The sequence below is a fragment of the Pelophylax lessonae genome (assembly GCF_965119305.1).
Source record: "Pelophylax lessonae genome assembly, chromosome: 4".
Classification (NCBI taxonomy): domain Eukaryota; kingdom Metazoa; phylum Chordata; class Amphibia; order Anura; family Ranidae; genus Pelophylax; species Pelophylax lessonae.
In genome coordinates, this window is record NC_138771.1 from 656828874 (window position 1) to 656848560 (window position 19687).

The 19687-nt window shown below is 44.8% G+C and overlaps 1 protein-coding gene across 1 annotated transcript in view; it reads left to right on the forward strand.

Moving 5' to 3' along the window:
- The first annotated feature begins 1601 nt into the window (after positions 1-1601).
- Positions 1602-19687, forward strand: part of EPO (erythropoietin) — a 102728-nt gene continuing 84642 nt past the window's right edge. The window contains exon 1 of the mRNA XM_082252806.1: positions 1602-2087. Within this exon, the coding sequence (XP_082108932.1) occupies positions 2075-2087 (13 nt within the window). The 5' untranslated portion in view covers positions 1602-2074. The remainder of the gene's footprint in view (positions 2088-19687) is intronic.

A 19687-nucleotide genomic window follows, 5' to 3' on the forward strand; every position in this document is an offset into this window, starting at 1 on the left:
GGAAATACCCTGAAAGTGCTGCTTGGAGCTTGAAGAAGGGACCATACCCTGAAAGCACTGCTTGGACCTTAAAGCAGGGAATATACCCTGAAGGTACTGATTGGACCTTGAAAAAGGGGACATACCCTGAAAGTACAGCTTTGACCTTGAAGAAGGGAACATACCCTAAAAGTACTGATTGGACATTGAAGAAGGGGACAAACCCTGAAAGTACTGCTTGGACATTGAAGAAGAGGCCAATCCCTGAAATTACTCCATGGACTTTGAAGAAGTGGACATGCCCAGAAAGTATTGCATGGACCTTGAAGAAGGGGACATATCCTTAAAATGCAGCTTGGACCTTGAAGGGGAAATACCCTGAATGTACTGCTTGAACCTTGAAGTAGGAGACATACCTTGAAAGTACAGCTTGGACCTTGAAGAAGGGAACATACCCTGAAAGTACTGCCTGGACCTTCAAGAAGGGGGCATACCCTGAAAGTACTGCCTGGACCTTCAAGAAGGGGGCATACCCTGAAGGTACTGCTTGGAACTCGAAGAAGGTGACATATACTGAAAGTACTGCTTGGACATTGAAGAAGGAGACATATACTGAAAGTACTGCTTGGACCTTGAAGAAGGGGCCTTACCCTCAAAGTACTGTTTGGACCTTGAAGAAGGGGACATATCCTTAAAATGCAGCTTGGACCCTGAAGGGGAAATACCCTGAATGTACTGCTTGAACCTTGAAGTAGGAGACATACCTTGAAAGTACAGCTTGGACCTTAAAGAAGGGAACATACCCTGAAAGTACTGCCTGGACCTTCAAGAAGGGGGCATACCCTGAAGGTACTGCTTGGAACTCGAAGAAGGGGACATATCCCGAAAGTAGTGCTTGGACCTTGAAGAAAGGGACATACCCTAAAAGTATTGATTGGACCTTTAAGAAGGGGACATACCCTGAAACTACTGCTTGGACTTTAAAGAAGGGGACATACCCTGAATATGATGAAAAATTTTAATTTTTGTTTTTTCACATACCCTGAATATACTGCATGGGCCTTATAGAGTGGGACATACTCTGAATGTACTGATTGGACTCTAAAGAAGGGGATATACCTGAAACTTATCCTGAAAAATTGTATACCTTGAAAGTACTGCATGGACCTTAAAGAAGAGGACATACCCTGAAAGTACTGCTTGGACCTTGAAGAAGAGGACATATCTTTCAAAGTAATGCTTGGACTATGAAGAAATGAACTTACCCTGAAAGTACTGCTTGGACCTTGAAGAAGGGGACATACCCTGAAAGTACTGCTTGGACCTTGAAGAAGGGGACATACCTTTGAAAGTAATGCTTGGACTATGAAGAAATGGACTTACCCTGAAAGTATCGCTTGGACCTTGAAGAAGGGGACATGCCCGGAAAACTTATCCTGAAAAATTGTATGTTAGTGCAAATAAAAAAGTATCATGGATAGTACTCAATTATTTCTGAACTGGACCCAACTTTTATTGCAAAACAATGGAAAAATACGATGACTTGGAAAACGTCAATATAAAACTTTTATGGAGTTTATCAATAAGTAGGTTCCGTCTGGCCATACATTGCATCATGTACGTGTTTATATAGAGTCCCGAGTCTCCTGGGGATGCTGACGTGATGTGATCTGCATTGTCTGCTTCCTCCGGTATGGCTAAATCTTCTTTCCTCAGGAAATCCTCCCGTACAGACATATATGAATTGGAAAGGGATCCTAAATCACAGTGCTCTGCACCTTTCTCCCAGTTCCAACTGCTGGTGAAATATTAACTGTGACTGTCTGTCCTCCACGCTGCATTCCCAACTCCAGAGCCAAGGACCTGCACCTTCACTGATCGCCTCCGGCAACCTCGTCCACCGTTCCATAGCCTGTGGCTTGGAATTAAAAAATCTGCACCTTCTGGATTGTGCAATTGCCTTCTTGCTTTGTGGAATACTTTGCTGGATTTAAAGGGATTCTGCTCTTCTCTTCTGGCTTCTTTTCTGGATTGAGAGCAAAGCTCCGACTAATGCAATGGAAAATGCGGGTGCCTCACATTTGAAGATTTGGATATGGGTGTGACTGGTAGGTAATTATTAGTGTGTTTGTACACGGCGCTGACACCTGGACCAATATATATCGGCTGTCATAATCCTCCCAGCCCTGGATCAAGTGATCTGCAGCCTCTTCCAAGTACAGCTCTATATATAGAGGGTTCATTTACTCCTGCATGGGTCTACAGCAAATTTATTTACTTTATTTTTAATGCTGTGATTTAGAGGGGGGTGATGTGAGCACAGCTAATGTGAAGGTGACCCCCCGTAAAACTGTCTGACCCGTAAAACCAATCCTTGCACCCCTATATCAGCTGGAGATCACTGACACTGGTATGAGAGGGAAAGTTGTCTGTGCACGGAGATGTACCGACACCGACCACATTCACTGTCGGTGAACGCTCCCCAGTATCGGTGTGTAGTGTGATGGTGATTGGTGCATACTTGGTTTTATTACACAGTGCAGTGTGATTGTGATTGGTGCAAACCCCGTGGTATACTGTGCAGCGTGATGGTGATCAGCAGAGACTCAATATTATTATACTACGTTGTGATTGGTGTATTATTATCCAAAACCAAGCCTTTTCAGGCACTTTTTGTTTACAAGTAAAAATCTGTATTTTTTTTCTAGAAATTTACTTAGAAACCTTCAAACTTTATTTAGAATTACTTAGAACCTCCAAACACTATATATATATATATATATATATATATATATATATATATATATATATATATAAAAATATATATTTATATGTATGTGTGTGTATATATATATATATATATATATATATATATATATATTTACCAGAGATCATAGAGAATCAAACGCCGATTGTTGCAATTTTTTTTATGTCACACTGTATTTGAGCAGCAGTTTTTTAATACACTTTATTACATTTTAACCAGGTGAAGACCAGGCATTTTCTGCCACTTTTTGTTTAGATGTGAAAATATTTTTATTTTTTTGCTAAAAAGCTAGTTAGAACCTCCAAACACTATATATATATATATTTTTGCTAGAGAAATTACTTAGAAACCCTCAAAAGTTATATATATATATATTTATTTTTTGCTAGAAAAATTACTTAGAAACCCTCAAACATTATTTATTTTTCAATAGAAAATTACTTAGAACCCCCAATCAATCAATCAATCAATCAATCAATCAATATATATATAGAGAGAGAGAGATATCTATATAGATATATATATATTTATATATCTATATCTATATCTATATCTATCTATATATATCTATCTATCTATCTATATATATATATTTTACCAGAGATCATAGAGAATAAAATGGGGATTGTTGCAATTTTTTTTATATCACACGGTATTTGAGCAGCAGCTTTTTAATACACTTTAATGAATTTTAACCAGTTGAAGTCCAGGCATTTTCTGGTACTTTTTGTTTAGATGTGAAAATCTTTTTCTGTTTGCTAGAAAATTAGTTTCTAGCATTATTAGCATTATATATACATATAAAATATATAGATATATATATATATATATCTATATATATATATATATATATAGATATATATATTTTTTTTATCAGAGATCCAAGAGAATAAAATGGCGATTGTTGCAATTTTTTTTTTTTTGTCACACTGTATTTGAGCAGCAGTTTTTTAAAATGCACTTTAATGACTTTTAACCAGTTGAAGTTTAAGCATTTTCTGGCACTTTTTGTTTAGATGTAAAAATCTTTTTATTTTTTGCTAAAAAGCTAGTTAGAACCCCCAAACACTATATATATTTTTGCTAGAGAAATTTCTTAGAAACCCTCAAACGTTATATATTTTTTTTGATATAAAAAATACTTAAAAACCCTCAGGCTGGGTTCACACTGGTGCGAATTGGATGCGGATTTCCCCGCATCCAATTCGCATGTCAGGAGATTGTGAACGGCTCTGAATAAAGCCGGATCACACAACTTTGGGACGGCTGCGGAGCGGTAGAATTATTGCTCTCGCTCTAACGTTGGCGGCGATACCTCACCTGTGTGGTGAAAACACCGTTTACATATGCGTGCATGCATTATGTACGCGTTCGCTTCTGCGCGAGAGCACGGAGGGATGAGGGCGCTTTACTTTTTATTGTTTTTCTTATTTTTTTATTTTATTTTTTTACACTGTCCTTTTAATTATTGTTTTTTAAATCGCTTTTGTTCCTATTACAAGGAATGTAAACATCTTTTGTAATAGAAATAGTCTCATCCATATCCACTTGCAAGCCGCAACGTATATATATATATATATATATATATATGTATTGTGGTCAGCAAGGGGTTATAAAGCAGTGCGATACCGAGCAGTAAGAGGTCCCGGTTTGCAGGTATAGAGTTAAAGCTTTTGCAGAGTCAGGAAACACGCTGTGCAGTGAAAATGGAATTTGCAGCTGGAAGGATCAGCTGGATAGGGGAAATCGCTTCCTCGGCTGCCTTTACCTTGAACTGCCAGCAGAAGATTCACATGTAGAGCTGATAGTAAAGTCAGAGGGAAGCAAGAAATCTGGGTTCGTAACTTGTGAAGTCACTAGCAGGAGGAAGGAGGTCCTGGTTCATCTATATAGATCTTTATATCACTAGAGGGGTCACCAGCAGGAGGAAGGAGGTCCTGATTCCTCTATATAGATCTTTATATCACTAGAGGGGTCACCAGCAGGAGGAAGGAGGTCCTGATTCCTCTATATAGATCTTTATATCACTAGAGGGGTCACCAGCAGAAGGAAGGGGGTCCTGATTCCTCTATATAGATCTTTATATCACTAGAGGGGTCACCAGCTGGAGGAAGGAGGTCCTGATTCATCTATATAGATCTTTATATCACTATAGGGATCATCATCAGGAGGAAGGAGGTCCTGATTCCTCTATATAGATCATTATATCACTAGAGGGGTCACCAGCAGGAGGAAGGAGGTCCTGATTCCTCTATATAGATCTTTATATCACTAGAGGGGTCACCAGCAGGAGGAAGGAGGTCCTGATTCCTCTATATAGATCTTTATATCACTAGAGGGGTCACCAGCAGGAGGAAGGAGGTCCTGATTCCTCTATATAGATCTTTATATCACTAGAGGGGTCACCAGTAGGGGGAAGGAGGTCCTGATTCCTCCATATAGATCTTTATATCACTAGAGGGGTCACCAGCAGGAGGAAGGAGGTCCTGATTCCTCTATATAGATCTTTATATCACTAGAGGGGTCACCAGTAGGGGGAAGGAGGTCCTGATTCCTCTATATAGATCTTTATATCACTAGAGGGATCACCAGCTGGAGGAAGGAGGTCCTGATTCCTCTATATAGATCTTTATATCACTAGAGGGATCACCAGCAGGAGGAAAGAGGTCCTGATTCCTCTATATAGATCTTTATATCACTATAGGGATCACCAGCAGGAGGAAGGAGGTCCTGATTCCTCTATATAGATCTTTATATCACTAGAGGGGTCACCAGTAGGGGGAAGGAGGTCCTGATTCCTCTATATAGATCTTTTATGAGACCACAATTAAAATACTGTATGCAGTTCTGGAAATCTCACTTACAAAAAGATATTGAGAAGATAGAAAAAGTGCAGAAAAGAGTAACAGAAATGATGAAAGGTCTGAGGGATAAAATAGACTCCAGGAATTTTAATATGTACAGTCTGGAGTAAGGAATGGAATAGGGGGACATGACTGAAACCTTCAAATACATGAAGGGGGTTGAATATGGTTCAGGAAAGCAGGATTTTCAATATAATACTAAGATCAAGAACACGGGGACATGACCTCAAATTAGAAGGGAGAAAGTTCAAAATTAACATTAGATAGTATTAATTTACTGAAAGAGTAGTTAATGTCTGGAATAGACTTTCAGAAGAGGTAGTCAATAGTAAGTGGATTCATAGATAGTGGAAACCTAGATCTATACTCAGATAAAAAAGTCATATATAAAATGAATAAGAAATGGGTCAGACTTGATGGACATGGTCTTTTATTGCTGTCATTTTTCTCTGTTTTTATGTTTCTATGCAAAGAGGGTCAATCTCTTAATCAGCCCATACATTAGTCTTTCTTTTTTTTGTTCAACCAATGGGTTTGTAGGCAGGTTGGAAATCTATGTATAGTTAAGCCTAGTACACACGCAACGATTATCGGCCGACCGATCGTCCGTCTTTTGTCCAGAGTTGTGTTTTGTTGGTTGGAATGTGCCTAGACTGCACACGAATTTTCTCGCCAGACAAAATTCTACTTCAGAAGCGATGTCATGTGTTGGGTTGCTTTCTTTGTGTTCTTTCTTCACTGAGCATGCCCAGTCTTGCTCATTAGATTTTTCCCTGTCGAAATCTGTACTGACTGACGGAAAATCGGCCGTGTTTTGACGGCGGACAAAAATTTTATAGCCTGCACACCAGATTTTTTTCGGCCGAAATGTCGGAGTCGGTTGTCGGAAGCATCATACTAACAAGCCGAAAATCGGCAGATCGGTCGTCGGACGAAAATTCCCTGACAATTTTCGACGCGTGTGTACCAGGCTTTAGTTGTCCCACCACCGGTCCAGGCTGGGAACAGGGTTAAACATGCTTGACTTAGTTCCAAGGCCTTTGGTTTTGGTGGGCTCACCTGTTCTATAAAAAAGGGAACAGCTGGAGAATGGGATGTGGGTTTTGGTGGATCGTAGACTCACCTGTGAGAGCAAGTGTGGCGCTTAAGAAATCGGGGATTACAGACAGCATCCAAGTAATGGACTTTGCCATTATGGACTCTCGCCTCACGGAGGTATACCTGGGCCACTACTTTATCTTAGTTAGGTTTAGGGACAAGATGTTATTCGTTTTGTATTGCCAAGCTGCATTTTAACAGTAAAAGTTACATTAACTGCTATGAGCCTGGCCTGAAGTTATTCAAAGGGGTGCATGTTGGTTCTGGCATATTCCAAAGAACCATGGTCTGTAAAGCACAAATGGGGTATGAAGTAACACTACTACAAAAAGGTTAAGGTGAAGCTCAACCCAAAAGGGGAAGCTCTTCTTGTTTGCACCCTCTACTGCCACATTTGGCGCTATTCGAGTTTTGACGGGTACTGGCTCCCAGGGCCGCTGATAGGGGGGGACCACAAGCCCTCTTGTAGGGGGCCCGAGCACACAGGGGGGCCCACACAGAGAGGGGGATTAGTGATGGACAACAGATACAGAAATCTTCCCCCAGCACCTGAATCTGATCTCTGTCCCTCTCCCTGCTATCATCTTGTATCTATTGAGAAAGAGACAGTTGTCCCTCACTATTCCCCCTCCCTTGTGTGGGCCCCTCTCCCAGCCAGCACTTATCTCTGCTCAGGAGTTTATTTGTAACTTTGTTTCTCTCTCTCTGTCTCTCTGATCACTGAGCTCCAACTGCCCAGTCTGTATATTTTTCTCATCTCATCTTTTTTATTTAACATCGTTTTTTTTTAGATTATGAGAGTTATGTTATATTTGTGACTGATAACAGTGATTTTGTTGTAATTTTAGCTAAATATATCTTTAATATTTTCTTGGGGGGGCCCTGCCAGGTAGTCTGTACGGGGCCCCGCGATTTCTAACAGCAGCCCTGCCGGCTCCCACTTCCAGGTAAGATCGCCAATCAGCGATCTACAACAATTCTGACCCCCTCCCCTTGCTGCCTTCTTGGACACACAGAGGTCAATTCCGAAAGCCCAGTTTGAGTCGTGCATGTGCAGTTTTCCTTTCTTACAATGCTGCGCTTGCACCTGAAGCCGATTGACGAATCGGTTTGGAGTGCTGACATCGTGGGATCCCTGGACAGGTAAGTGTCCTTATAATAAAAGTCAGCAGCTACACTACTTGTAGCTGCTAACTTTTAATTTTTTTTGCAGGCTGGAGCTCCTCTTGAATTTGGTAAGAGAAGGAAGAGGAGAGTAGCTGCTACTGGTAACAAAGTGAAGGAATAAGCTACAGGTAACCAGTTGTTAGGTATGGTGCCTGGTAATGGTAAGGTGACAGATCCTCTGGAAGTGAAGGAGTTCTTCTTCTCTAGTGGTTGGTATCCAGTGGCAACCGGAATCAGATCCTGCGTTTACAAGGATCTATGGCCCGGCCTCGAGATACGGGAAAGGAAGAGTTAAGTTAGAGCACACAATGGGGTCCATGCTTGGTGCTCGGCGGGACCCCATTCTGTGAGAGTGGGACTGAGAGTGAGGTGTCGGAGGTGCGCTGGACTAGTGGAGTGGGCGCAGGCTCAGCGCGTCCCTCTTACTGCAAACATGCAAGTTACAGTTTGCAGTGACTGGGGACAAGTCACCTTTCAGAGGAACTCTGCACTTTATTACTGCTCACAGTGAAGGCTCATCCTTAAGTTGGAGGATTGCCTTAATATTTGATTCTTCCCAAGACTGCAGTCTCCGCCTGGTACTGTGCATTGATGGATATGCCCCATGCAAGAGGTACCCCCGCGTGGACAGGAGCAGATGACCCCCGCCCACAGGTTGAAAACAGAAAGTGACCCGATTCCCCCCCATCAACACATCGGGGGTGGATGGGGGAATCGTTCCCTCTGAGCTATTATGTTCTGACAGCAGGGAGCCTGTGGTGCTGGCTATAGCTGGCGGTGCTGATCATAGAGACATCAGGCTGGTTGTACAGAAGTCGATCTACTGAGATCTGCTGCTCAACTGGCCAGGAAAGTGGGAATGAGCATGCATTCCCCCTCTCCTGAACCATACCAGGCCACATGCCCAAAACATAGGAGGGGTACTTTGCTGGGGGGACCCCACTGTCAAAGCACCTTGTTAAAAAGGACAAGGGCCTCTTCCCTACAACCCTGGCCCAGTGGTTGTGGAGGCCTGTGTGTGGTGGGCCTTATTGGAATGTGGAAGCCCCCTTTCCAATAATAAGTTGCCGCCAAACTACTGGTGTTTCCCATGTGAATGAGCAAGGGGTACACGGTACCCATACTCAGTCACAAAAAAAATGTAAATAAGAAATAAAGACAGACATGTTTTTTGCCAATATCTTCAATAAAAAAAATCGAATGATGTAAATCAGGGGTCTCCAAACTTTCTGAACAAAGGGCCAGTTTACGAGAGCGGTTTGGTTGATATTTTGAGACCAGGTTAGTGATGTAGCTGGGGGAAGAGTTGTGGATGACTTTGTAAGCTATTGTTAGTATTTTGAATTTTATTTGTTGGATGAGCGTAAGCCAGTAGAGAGAATAGAAGAGAGGGGTGGCAGACACTGAGAGGTTGATAAGGTGGATGAGTCTGCAGCAGTGTTCACGATGGACTGAAGGGGGATAGCCTATGTAAAGGTAATCCAATGACAACAGAGTTGCAGTAGTTGAGGCAAGATATGACCAGGGAGTGGATTAGAAGCTTTGTGGTGTCACTGATTAAAAAGGGGCATATTCTGGAGATGTTGCGGAGGATGAGGCGGCATGATTTGGACAGGGATTAGATGTGGGTCTGAAAGGACAGTTCGGAGTCCAGGGTTAACCCTTGCACCTAGCCACCTGGCTTGTGGGGACGAACTGATAGTTGTGCCATTGATCTTGACAGAGAAGTCAGGGGAAGAGGCACGTGTAGGAGGAAATACTATGAGCTTGGTTTTGGATAGATTGAGTTTGAGGAAGTGGTGTGTCATCCAGACTGATATGCCTGTTAGTAAATCAGTGATACATGAAGAAACTGAAGGGGTGAGCTGAGGGGTAGAGAGATAGATTTGGGTGTCATCGTCAGCGTAGAAATTATATTGAAAGCCATGGAAAGTTATCAGCTGACCCAGGGAGGAGGTGTAGATCGAGAATAGGAGAGGTCCAAGGACAGAACCTTGGGGGACCCCCAACAGTAAGAGGAATTGGAGTGGAGGAAGTAGAGTTCTAAGCAGGGCCGGATTAAGAGCATCATGGGCTTGGTGCTGAGGATTTTGAAGGGCCTTAAGGGCCGTGCCTTGGCATGCACCCAGAGGAGGAAGGGTGCAGCCATGCATGCCTAATTCCACATGGGATGCTGTCTCTGAAGCCCATAAACACATCCATGCATCGGCAACTGTCCCTCCTTGTCCGGCCTTCGTGCTGTGTGGGGAGGTTCTGAGGGAGCTGCTTGGGGAAGCGAGCATAGAAGCCAGACTTCTGTGTTTACAAGTGACAGAAGAGCGGTAACAGTGAATATGGCCAACCTGGGGCCTATATAAAGGTAGGGGCCTGGAGCTGCAGCTCCAATAGCCCCTACGTTAATCTGGCCCTGGTTCTAAGTGACACTGAAGGTGCAGTGAGAAAGATAAGATTCTAACTAATAGAGAGTACAATAACGGAGACCAAGGGGATAGAGTTTTTTTAGGTGGAGGAGGTGGTCAACTAGATCAAAGGCAGTGGAGTGGTCCAAGAGTAAGAGTACAGTATAGTGACTGTTGGTGAGTAAAAAAAATGGCTTGAAGTCAATGGGAGTAAAGAATGCCCCATTATTGATATTAGTAAAAGGCATATTGCCCTATTGTTGGTATTAGGGGAAGGAATAGTGTCCCTTCATTGAAAAGAATAGTGCTCCATTGTTGGTATCAGTGGGAGAAATAGTACCCCATTATTGGTGTCAGTGGGAGGAATAGTGCCCCATCATTGGTGGTAGTGAGAGGAATAGTGCCCCATTATTGGTATCAGTGGGAAGAATAGTGCCCCATCATTGGTGTTAGTGGGAAGAATAGTGCCCCATTATTGGTGTTAGTGAGAGAAATAGTGCCCCATCATTGGTATCAGTGGGAGGAACAGTGCCCCATCATTGGTGTCAGTGGGAGGAATAGTGCCTCATCATTATTATCAGTGGGAGGAACAGTGCTCCATCATTGGTGTCAGTTGGAGGAATAGTGCCTCATCATTATTATCAGTGGGAGGAATAGTGTCCCATCATTGGTGTCAGTGGGAGAAATAGTGCCCCATCATTGGTATCAGTGGGGGGAATAGTGCCCCATCATTGGTGTCAGTGGGAGGAATAGTGTCCCATCATTGGTATCAGTGGGAGGAATAGTGCCCAATCATTGTTGTCAGTGGGAGGAATAGTGCCCCCCATCATTGGTGTCAGTGACAGTGAGAGGAATAGTGCCCCATCATTGGTGGTAGTGAGAGGAATAGTGCCCCATTATTGGTATCAGTGGGAAGAATAGTGCCCCATCATTGGTGTTAGTAAGAAGAATAGTGCCCCATCATTGGTGTTAGTGAGAGCAATAGTGCCCCATCATTGGTGTTAGTGGGAAGAATAGTACCCCGTCATTGGTATCAGTGGGAAGAATAGTGCCCCATCATTGGTGTTAGTGGGAAGAATAGTGCCCCATCATTGGTGTTAGTGAGAGCAATAGTACCCCATCATTGGTATCAGTGGGAGGAATAGTGCCCCATCATTGGTGTCAGTGGGAGGAATATTACCCCATCATTGGTGCCAGTGGGAGGAATAGTGCCCCATCATTGGTGTCAGTGGGAGGAATAGTGCCCCATCATTGGTGTCAGTTGGAGGAATAGTGCCCCATTATTGGTGTCAGTGGAAGGAATAGTGCCCCATCATTGGTGTCAGTAAAAGGAATAGTGCCCCCTCATTGGTGTCAGTGGAAGGAATAGTTACATAGTTACATAGTTACATAGTTAGTGAGGTTGAAAAAAGACATCAGTCCATCCAGTTCAACCTATGATGTGTGTGTGTGTCTAATAGTTTTTTGAAACTATCAATGCTCCCTGCTGATACGACTACTTGTGGAAGAGAATTCCACATCCTTACCGCCCTTACAGTGAAGAACCCCTTACGCATTTTAAGGTTAAACCGCCTTTCCTCTAGTTTTAGTGAGTGGCCACGTGTCTTGTTGTATTTCCTTACTCTGAATAGTTTGTTCCTTATGCTAGGGTCGCCAGTACAGTATTTGTACATTGATATCATATCCCCCCCTCAAACGTCTCTTCTCTAGAGAGAATAGGTTCAGTGCTTGTAGTCTTTCCTCATAGCTGATGTCCTCCATTCCCCTAATTATTTTTGTTGCCCTTCTCTGGACTCTTTCCAATTCCAGCACATCCTTCCTGAGGACCGGTGCCCAGAACTGGACAGCATACTCCAGATGTGGCCGGACCAGAGTCTTGTAGAGCGGGAGAATACTCTCTTTATTTCTGGAGTGAATCCCCTTTTTTATACATCCCAATATTCTGTTGGCTTTGCTTGCAGCTGCTTGGCATTGCATGCCACTGCCAAGCCTGTTGTCTACCAGTACCCCCAAGTCTTTTTCCATCCTAGACTCCCCCAGAGGTTCCCCCCCTAGTGAGTAGCTTGCTTTCTGGTTTCTGGCCCCCAAGTACATTACTTTACATTTATCAACATTAAACCTCATCTGCCATGTAGTTGCCCACCCCGTTATTTTGTTTAGGTCCGCTTGTAAGGTTTCCACATCCTGTATAGAAGATATTGGCATGCTTAGTTTAGTATCGTCCGCAAATACTGAGATCGTACTCGATATCCCCTCCTCTAGATCATTTATGAATAAATTAAACAGGATTGGCCCCAGGACAGAACCCTGGGGGACCCCACTTTCCACCCCCGCCCAATCCGAGTACTCCCCATTAATCACCACCCTCTGGACTCTCCCCTGGAGCCAGTTCTCTATCCAGGTACTCACCTTATGGTCCATACCTACCTTCCTTAGTTTGTACAGTAAGCGTTTGTGGGGAACGGTGTCAAAGGCCTTTGCAAAGTCCAGATACACCACATCCACTGGCTTACCTTTATCTAGATGGCAGCTCACTTCATCGTAGAAGGTTAATAGATTGGTTTGGCAAGAACGATTTTTCATAAATCCATGCTGATTACTACTAATTATATTGCTTTCATTACTAAAGTCTTGTATGTGGTCCCTTAACATCCCCTCCAAAATCTTGCAGACTACAGATGTTAGGCTGACAGGTCTATAGTTACCCGGGATACACCTCGGCCCCTTTTTAAATATTGGTACTACGTTGGCCTTTTTCCAATCTGCTGGCACCATACCTGTCTGTAAACTATCCTTAAAGATCAAGAATAATGGTCTGGCAATCACCTGGCTGAGCTCTTTAAGAACCCTCGGGTGCAAGCCATCCGGTCCCTGTGATTTATTTATGTTACGTTTCTCAAGTTTAGTTCTAAGTCTGTCTTCTGTTAGCCATGGCGGCACTTCCTGAGGTGTGTTGTTTAGATTGGCCTTACAAGCTGGGTTCGTGTAGCCCCCCGATTCTTTTGTGAAGACTGAAGAGAAGAAATGATTTAACACTTCCGCCTTTTCCCTGTCCTCAGTGGCCATATTTCCTTTGTCATCTTTTATGGGGCCAATGTGTTCTGACCTCGCTTTCTTACTGTTTATATACTTAAAGAACTTCTTGGGGTTCTTTTTACTCTCTTCCGCTATATGTCTCTCGTGTTCTATTTTAGCCGCCCTGATTTCATCTTTACATTTCTTATTACACTCTTTGTAATGCTTAAATGCTGCCAATGACCCCTCAGCCTTGTATGTTTTGAAAGCCTTTCCTTTAGCACTAATATGCATTTTTATGTGGGAGTTTAGCCACCCAGGGTTTAATTTTGCTCTTTTAAATTTATTTCCCTTTGGAATGCACTGGTCAATCCCCTTGTTAAGTATGCTCTTGAAGCACTCACATTTTTCCTCCGTGTTCTTTGTTCCCAGGGTTCTATCCCAATTGATATTTTCTAGCAGCGAGCGCAGTTTTGGGAAATTGGCTCTTTTGAAATTCAGCGTCCTTAAATTCAGCGTCCCTCTGCTTCCTATTACTATAATTAATACTGAAACTTATTGACCTATGGTCACTGTTTCCTAAGTTCTCCCGTATTTCTATATCCGTGAGCAGGTCTGTATTGTTGGTAATCAGTAGGTCAAGTACCGCATTGTTTCTTGTCGGTGCATTCACCATCTGACCCATGAAATTGTCCTGCAAGATATTTAGGAACTGCCTAGCCTTGGCCGAATGCGCGGTTCCATCTGCCCAGTCTATATCTGGATAATTAAAGTCCCCCATTATAATGACATTTCCCATCCTTGCTGCCAATCCTATCTGTAACATGAGGTCCGCCACCCCCTCCTCCCTCAGGTTGGGGGGCCTATAGCATACGCCCAATATTACCTTCCCCACTGTGCCTTCCCTTTGAAGCTCTACCCATAGGGATTCTGCCTCGTCCTTAGCTCCATTATTAATATCATCCCTCATATTTACCTGCACACTGTTCTTAATATACAGACATACCCCTCCCCCTTTTTTACCCTCTCTATCTCTGCGATAAAGGGAATATCCCTGAATGGTCGCCATCCAGTCATGAGAGCTGTCAAACCAAGTCTCAGTTATCCCCACAAAATCTAAGTCCTCCTCCAACAACAGCAGCTCTAACCCTCCCATCTTGTTGGCCAGGCTTCTGGCATTGGTATACAAACCTCTTAATTTTGAGCGGCTACATATATCCTCATTTGATGTTTTTAGGTTGCCCTCCTGATTTTTCCCCATACCCATCCTGGGTATAGGAGCTCCGTACACCCTACCGCTAGTGCCCCCATTTCTGCCCTCTGCAACTTGCTTTCCACTGGCTAATTCTACATCTGTACCCTCCCCCCCATTCCCTAGTTTAAAAGCCCCTCTAGCTTTTTGGCCATCCTCGCACTTAGTACGGCTGCACTCTCCCCATTTAGGTGCAATCCGTCCCTACAAAAGAGCCGGTGACCAGTTCTCCAGGAACCCGAAACCCTCCTTACTACACCAGCTCCTCAGCCACTCGTTAACTTCCCTAATCTCCCGCTGCCTCTCTGGTGTGGCTCGAGGTACAGGTAGTATTTCGGAAAATACTACCTTGGAGGTCCTAGTCCTCAACTTAGCGCCTAAGTCCCTGAAATCGTTTAGGACTCTCCGTCTTCCTCTGCCTATGTCATTGGTACCCACGTGTACCATGACAGCTGGGTCTTCCCCAGCCCCACCCAATAATCTGTCCACCCGATCCGCGTTGTGCCGAACCCGAGCGCCCGGCAAACAACAGACTGTTCGGCACACACGGTCTTTGTCACAGATTACACTGTCTGTCCTTCTAATAATTGAGTCCCCTACCACCAGCACCTGTCTTTCCTTTCCCTTTCTCCCAGCCTCACTGGAGGAGTTCTTCCCCTGGCAGCTAGGGGCGTCACTCTGCTCCAGCAATGCTGGTCCCTGACTGGTTTCCCCAACATCACACAACGGGGCGTATCTATTGGGGTGCTCCAGTCCAGGATCAGCCTCCTTGCCTTTTTGCCCTCTACCCTTCCTAACTGTCACATGTCTACTCTGCTCTGATGCCTGCACCTCCGATACTCCGCCCACCTCTGTGCAGACCCCTGCCTGCACCTGACTGGTACGATCCTGGCTCTCCTCCGTTATGGACATTCGTCTCAGTGTTGCCAGCTGCTGACACCAATAGTGTCCCATCATTGGTGTCAGTGGGAGGAATAGTGTCCCATCATTGGTGTCAGTGGGAGGAATAGTGCCCCATCATTGGTGTCAGTGGGAGGAATAGTGCCCCATCATTGGTGTCAGTAAGAGGAATAGTGCCCCCTCATTGGTGTCAGTGGAAGGAATAGTGTCCCATCATTGGTGTCAGTGGGAGGAATAGTGTCCCATCATTGATATTAGTGGGAGGAATAGTGCCCCATCATTCGTGTCAGTGGGAGGAATAGTGCCCCATCATTGATATTAGTGGGAGGAATAGTGTCCCATCATTGGTGTCAGTGGAAAGAATAGTGCCCTTTCATTGATATGTGGTCAGTGAGGTCTAGGAAATCCAATGGTGTTTGCTATAGAATGTGGGAGGGGGGCATTTCATTTGTGGGATGTTTTTTCTGTTAGGTCCCCCTTTAAATTCATAACAAACTGTTTTTTTTTTAAAAAAAACAAAAAACAGTTTTTGGCTACTATGATGTGGGGCTGAAAGGAGAGGTCAGAGTCTAGGATTACACCGAGCACGCTGGCATGATGGAAGGGAAGGATGTTTGTGCAATCGATTTTAATGAAAATGTTGGAGGATGGAGCACGGGGGGGGGGGGGGGGGGCGTTTACAATATGAACTCAGTTTTTGAAAGAGTGAGTTTTAGGAAGTGGTGTGAGATCCATAGTGATATGTCAGTTAGTAAATTTGTGATATGTAAGGAAACTGAAGAGGGGAGTTGAGGAGTTTAGAGATAGGTTGGGTAGATGGGAAGACATACTCCTATCTCTATATTCTCACTCCGCCATGTGCCTTTGGCTCCTTCCACCTTGTACCTGCCCATCTTTCCTTTTTCATTATTCTCCACTCTCCCTTTGTCTCCCCTGAGCAAATGAGAAGTCTAGAGAGCTTCAAATGAGAATGCTGTGATTTTAGATATCCAAGGATGGCACGTGTGGACCTTTCCGCATTGCTGAGTAATTGTTTCTAAACTTAGGCTCATTTAGCTTCCTTCCCCTGACCCCTGCACCCTGTCCCAGCTGCACTGCACGATTCCACCAGGTCTACACGGTGCTGTGCACATCACACATTCCTAGAACTGGGCTGCCCAGGATGCTGTCACTTCCAAGGGACAGTGAAAAGGAATGAGCGTGACTTCTCACCCAACATGTTACATTTTCTATGCAATCACTTTGTACAGTAGGGCTTTCCATCTGCAATCAGGAAGGTTATCTATTGGTGCTGATAGTTCTAGTACCTGAAAAGGTGGGTGAAATAGCAATAGAAATGGGTGAAATCAGTAAAGTAATCTACTAATTATATCCGGTAAATTCTGCTGCTACACAGAAGTCACACCTTCTGCTCAGTTTACCTTAATCTCATATCTCTGCAATCCATGCATTTACTGCATGGGGGAACTGCATGCTAGATTTATTGTGCTGTTACTCATGTGGGGTTAGCGTCTACGTCACATACAGAAGGATGACATCTTTACACCTGCTAGTGACGTTTGGAAGTCTGTCCCGGCACTGACTTGAGACACTTTGAGAGATACAGCATTGAGCAGGGCTGTCTTAATGCATGGGCACCCCTGGGCACTGGCTAGGGGCATCAGGTGCATGGGGGCCTCATGATAGTCTTGCATTACATCATACTTGCCAACAGTCCTGGAAGTGCTGGGCCAGTCATGTCTTTTTACTAAGCTGTCCCACGGAGGATCCAAGAACCTTTACTGTGCCCTCCTGAGCTCAGTATCGTGCCCTCCTGACCCCCTGTACTGTGCCTTTCTGCCTCCACACCTGTACTGCTCCCTTCTGCCCCCAGCCCTGTACTGTGCCCTTTGCCTCCTCCCTGTACTGTGCCCTTCTGCCTCCACACCTGTACTGTGCCCTTCTGCCTCCACACCTGTGATGTTCCCTTCTGCCCCCAGCCCTGTACTGTGCCCTTCTGCCTCCACACCTGTGATGTTCCCTTCTGAACCCAGCCCTGTACTGTGCCCTTCTGCCTCCACCCTGTACTGTGCCTTTCTGCCTCCACACCTGTGATGTTCCCTTCTGCCCCCAGCCCTGTACTGTGCCCTTTGCCTCCACCCTGTACTGTGCCCTTCTGCCTCCACACCTGTGATGTTCCCTTCTGCCCCCAGCCCTCTACTGTGCCCTTCTGCCTCCACACCTGTACTGTGCCCGCCCTTCTGCCTCCACACCTGTGATGTTCCCTTCTGCCCCCAGCCCTGTACTGTGCCCTTCTGCCTCCACACCTGTGATGTTCCCTTCTGCCCCCAGCCCTGTACTGTGCCCTTCTGCCTCCACCCTGTACTGTGCCCTTATGCCTCCACCTCTGTAGTGTGCCCTCCTGACCCCCCTGTACTATGCCCTTCTGCCTCCACCCCTGTTCTCTGCCCTGTACTGTGCCCTTCTACCTCCACCCTGTACTGTGCCCTTCTGCCTCCACCCCTGTACTGTGCCCTTTTGCCTCCACCCCTGTACTGTGCCCTCCTGACCCCCCTGTACAATGCACGTCTGCCTCCATCACTGCACTTTGCCCTTCTGCCTCCTCCCCTTTATTGTGCCCTTCTGCCTCCACCCCTGTACTGTGCCCTCCTGACCCCCCTGTACTGTGCTCTTCTGCGTCCACCCCTGTACTGCACCCTTCTGCCTCCACCTCTGGACTATGCCCTTTGATTAGTCTTTGATTTATGGAATGTTTTCCTATTGTTTAACCAGTTGAAGACCAGGCATTTTCTGGCACGTTTTGTTTACAAAAAACCTGTTTTGTTTTTTATTTTTGCTAGAAAACTAGTTAGAACCCCCAAACTTTATATATATATATTTTTAAAGCAGAGGCCCTAGAGAATAAAATGACCCCCCTGTACTGTGCCCTTCTGCCTCTACCCCTGTATTGTGCCCTCCTAACCCCCTTGTACCGTGCCCTTCTGCCTCCACCCCTGTACTGTGCCCTTCTGCCTCCACCTCTGTACTGTGCCCTTCTGCCTCCACCCCTGTACTGTGCCCTTCTGCCTCCACCTCTTTACTGTGCCCTTCTGCTTCCACCCCTGTACTGTTCCCTCCTGACCCCCCTTTACTGTGTCCTTCTGCCTCCACCCCTGTACTGTGCCCTTCTGCCTCCACCCCTGTACTGTGCCCTTCTTCCTCCACCCCTGTACCGTGCCCTTCTGCCTCCACTCTGTACTGAGCCCTTCTGCCTCCACCCCTGTACTGCACCCTTCTGCTTCAACCCCTGTACTGTGCCCTTCTGCCTTCAACCCCTGTACTGTGCCCTTCTGCCTCCACTCCTCTACTGTACCCTTCTGACTCCAACCCTGTCCTGCGCTCTTCTGCTTCCACCCCTGTACTGTACCCTTCTGACTCCAACCCTGTCCTGCGCTCTTCTGCTTCCACCCCTGTACTGTGCCCTTCTGCCTCCACTCTTATACTGTGCCCTTTGACTTGTCTTTGATTTATGGAATGCTATCCTATTGTTTAACTAGTTGAAGACCAGGCATTTTTAGGCACTTTTTGTTTACATGTGAACATCGATTGGTTTATTTTGCTAGAAAATTAGTTAGAACCCCAAAACTTGATATATTTCTTTTTAAAGCAGAGGCCCTAGAGAATAATTTAGTGGGTTTTGCAATTTTGTATGTCACGCCATATTTTCACGGCAGGTTTTCAAAAGCAGTTTTGTGGGGAAAAAATACACTTTTTAAATTTTAACGCAAAAAAACACAATGCTTAACCCAATTATTTTGTAAAATAGAAAAAATGATATCATGCCGAGTAAATAGATACCAAACATGTGCACCTCCACAACGGTAACAAACAATGTACATTTTACTATCTATAGGCAAAGCTTTAAAAGCCTTTACAAGTTACCACTTTAGATGTACAGAGGAGAGCTAGTGCTAGAATTACTGCCCACGATCTGGCATTCTCAGTGATACCTCACATGTGTGGGATGATCACGGTTTGCCTGGGTTCGGGAATGACGCACATGTTTGCCGCGCAAGCACCGGGGGGCGGGAGCACTTTCAATTTTTGTGTTAATTATTCATTTATATTATAATTTTTTTTTTTTACACTGTTGCTTTAATTTCTTTTATCACTTTTATTGCTGGCACAATGAATGTAAACATCTCTTGTGACAGTAAGAGGCAGTGACAGCTACTCTATAAGACCCCAAATCCCTCCTTTCAAAGCA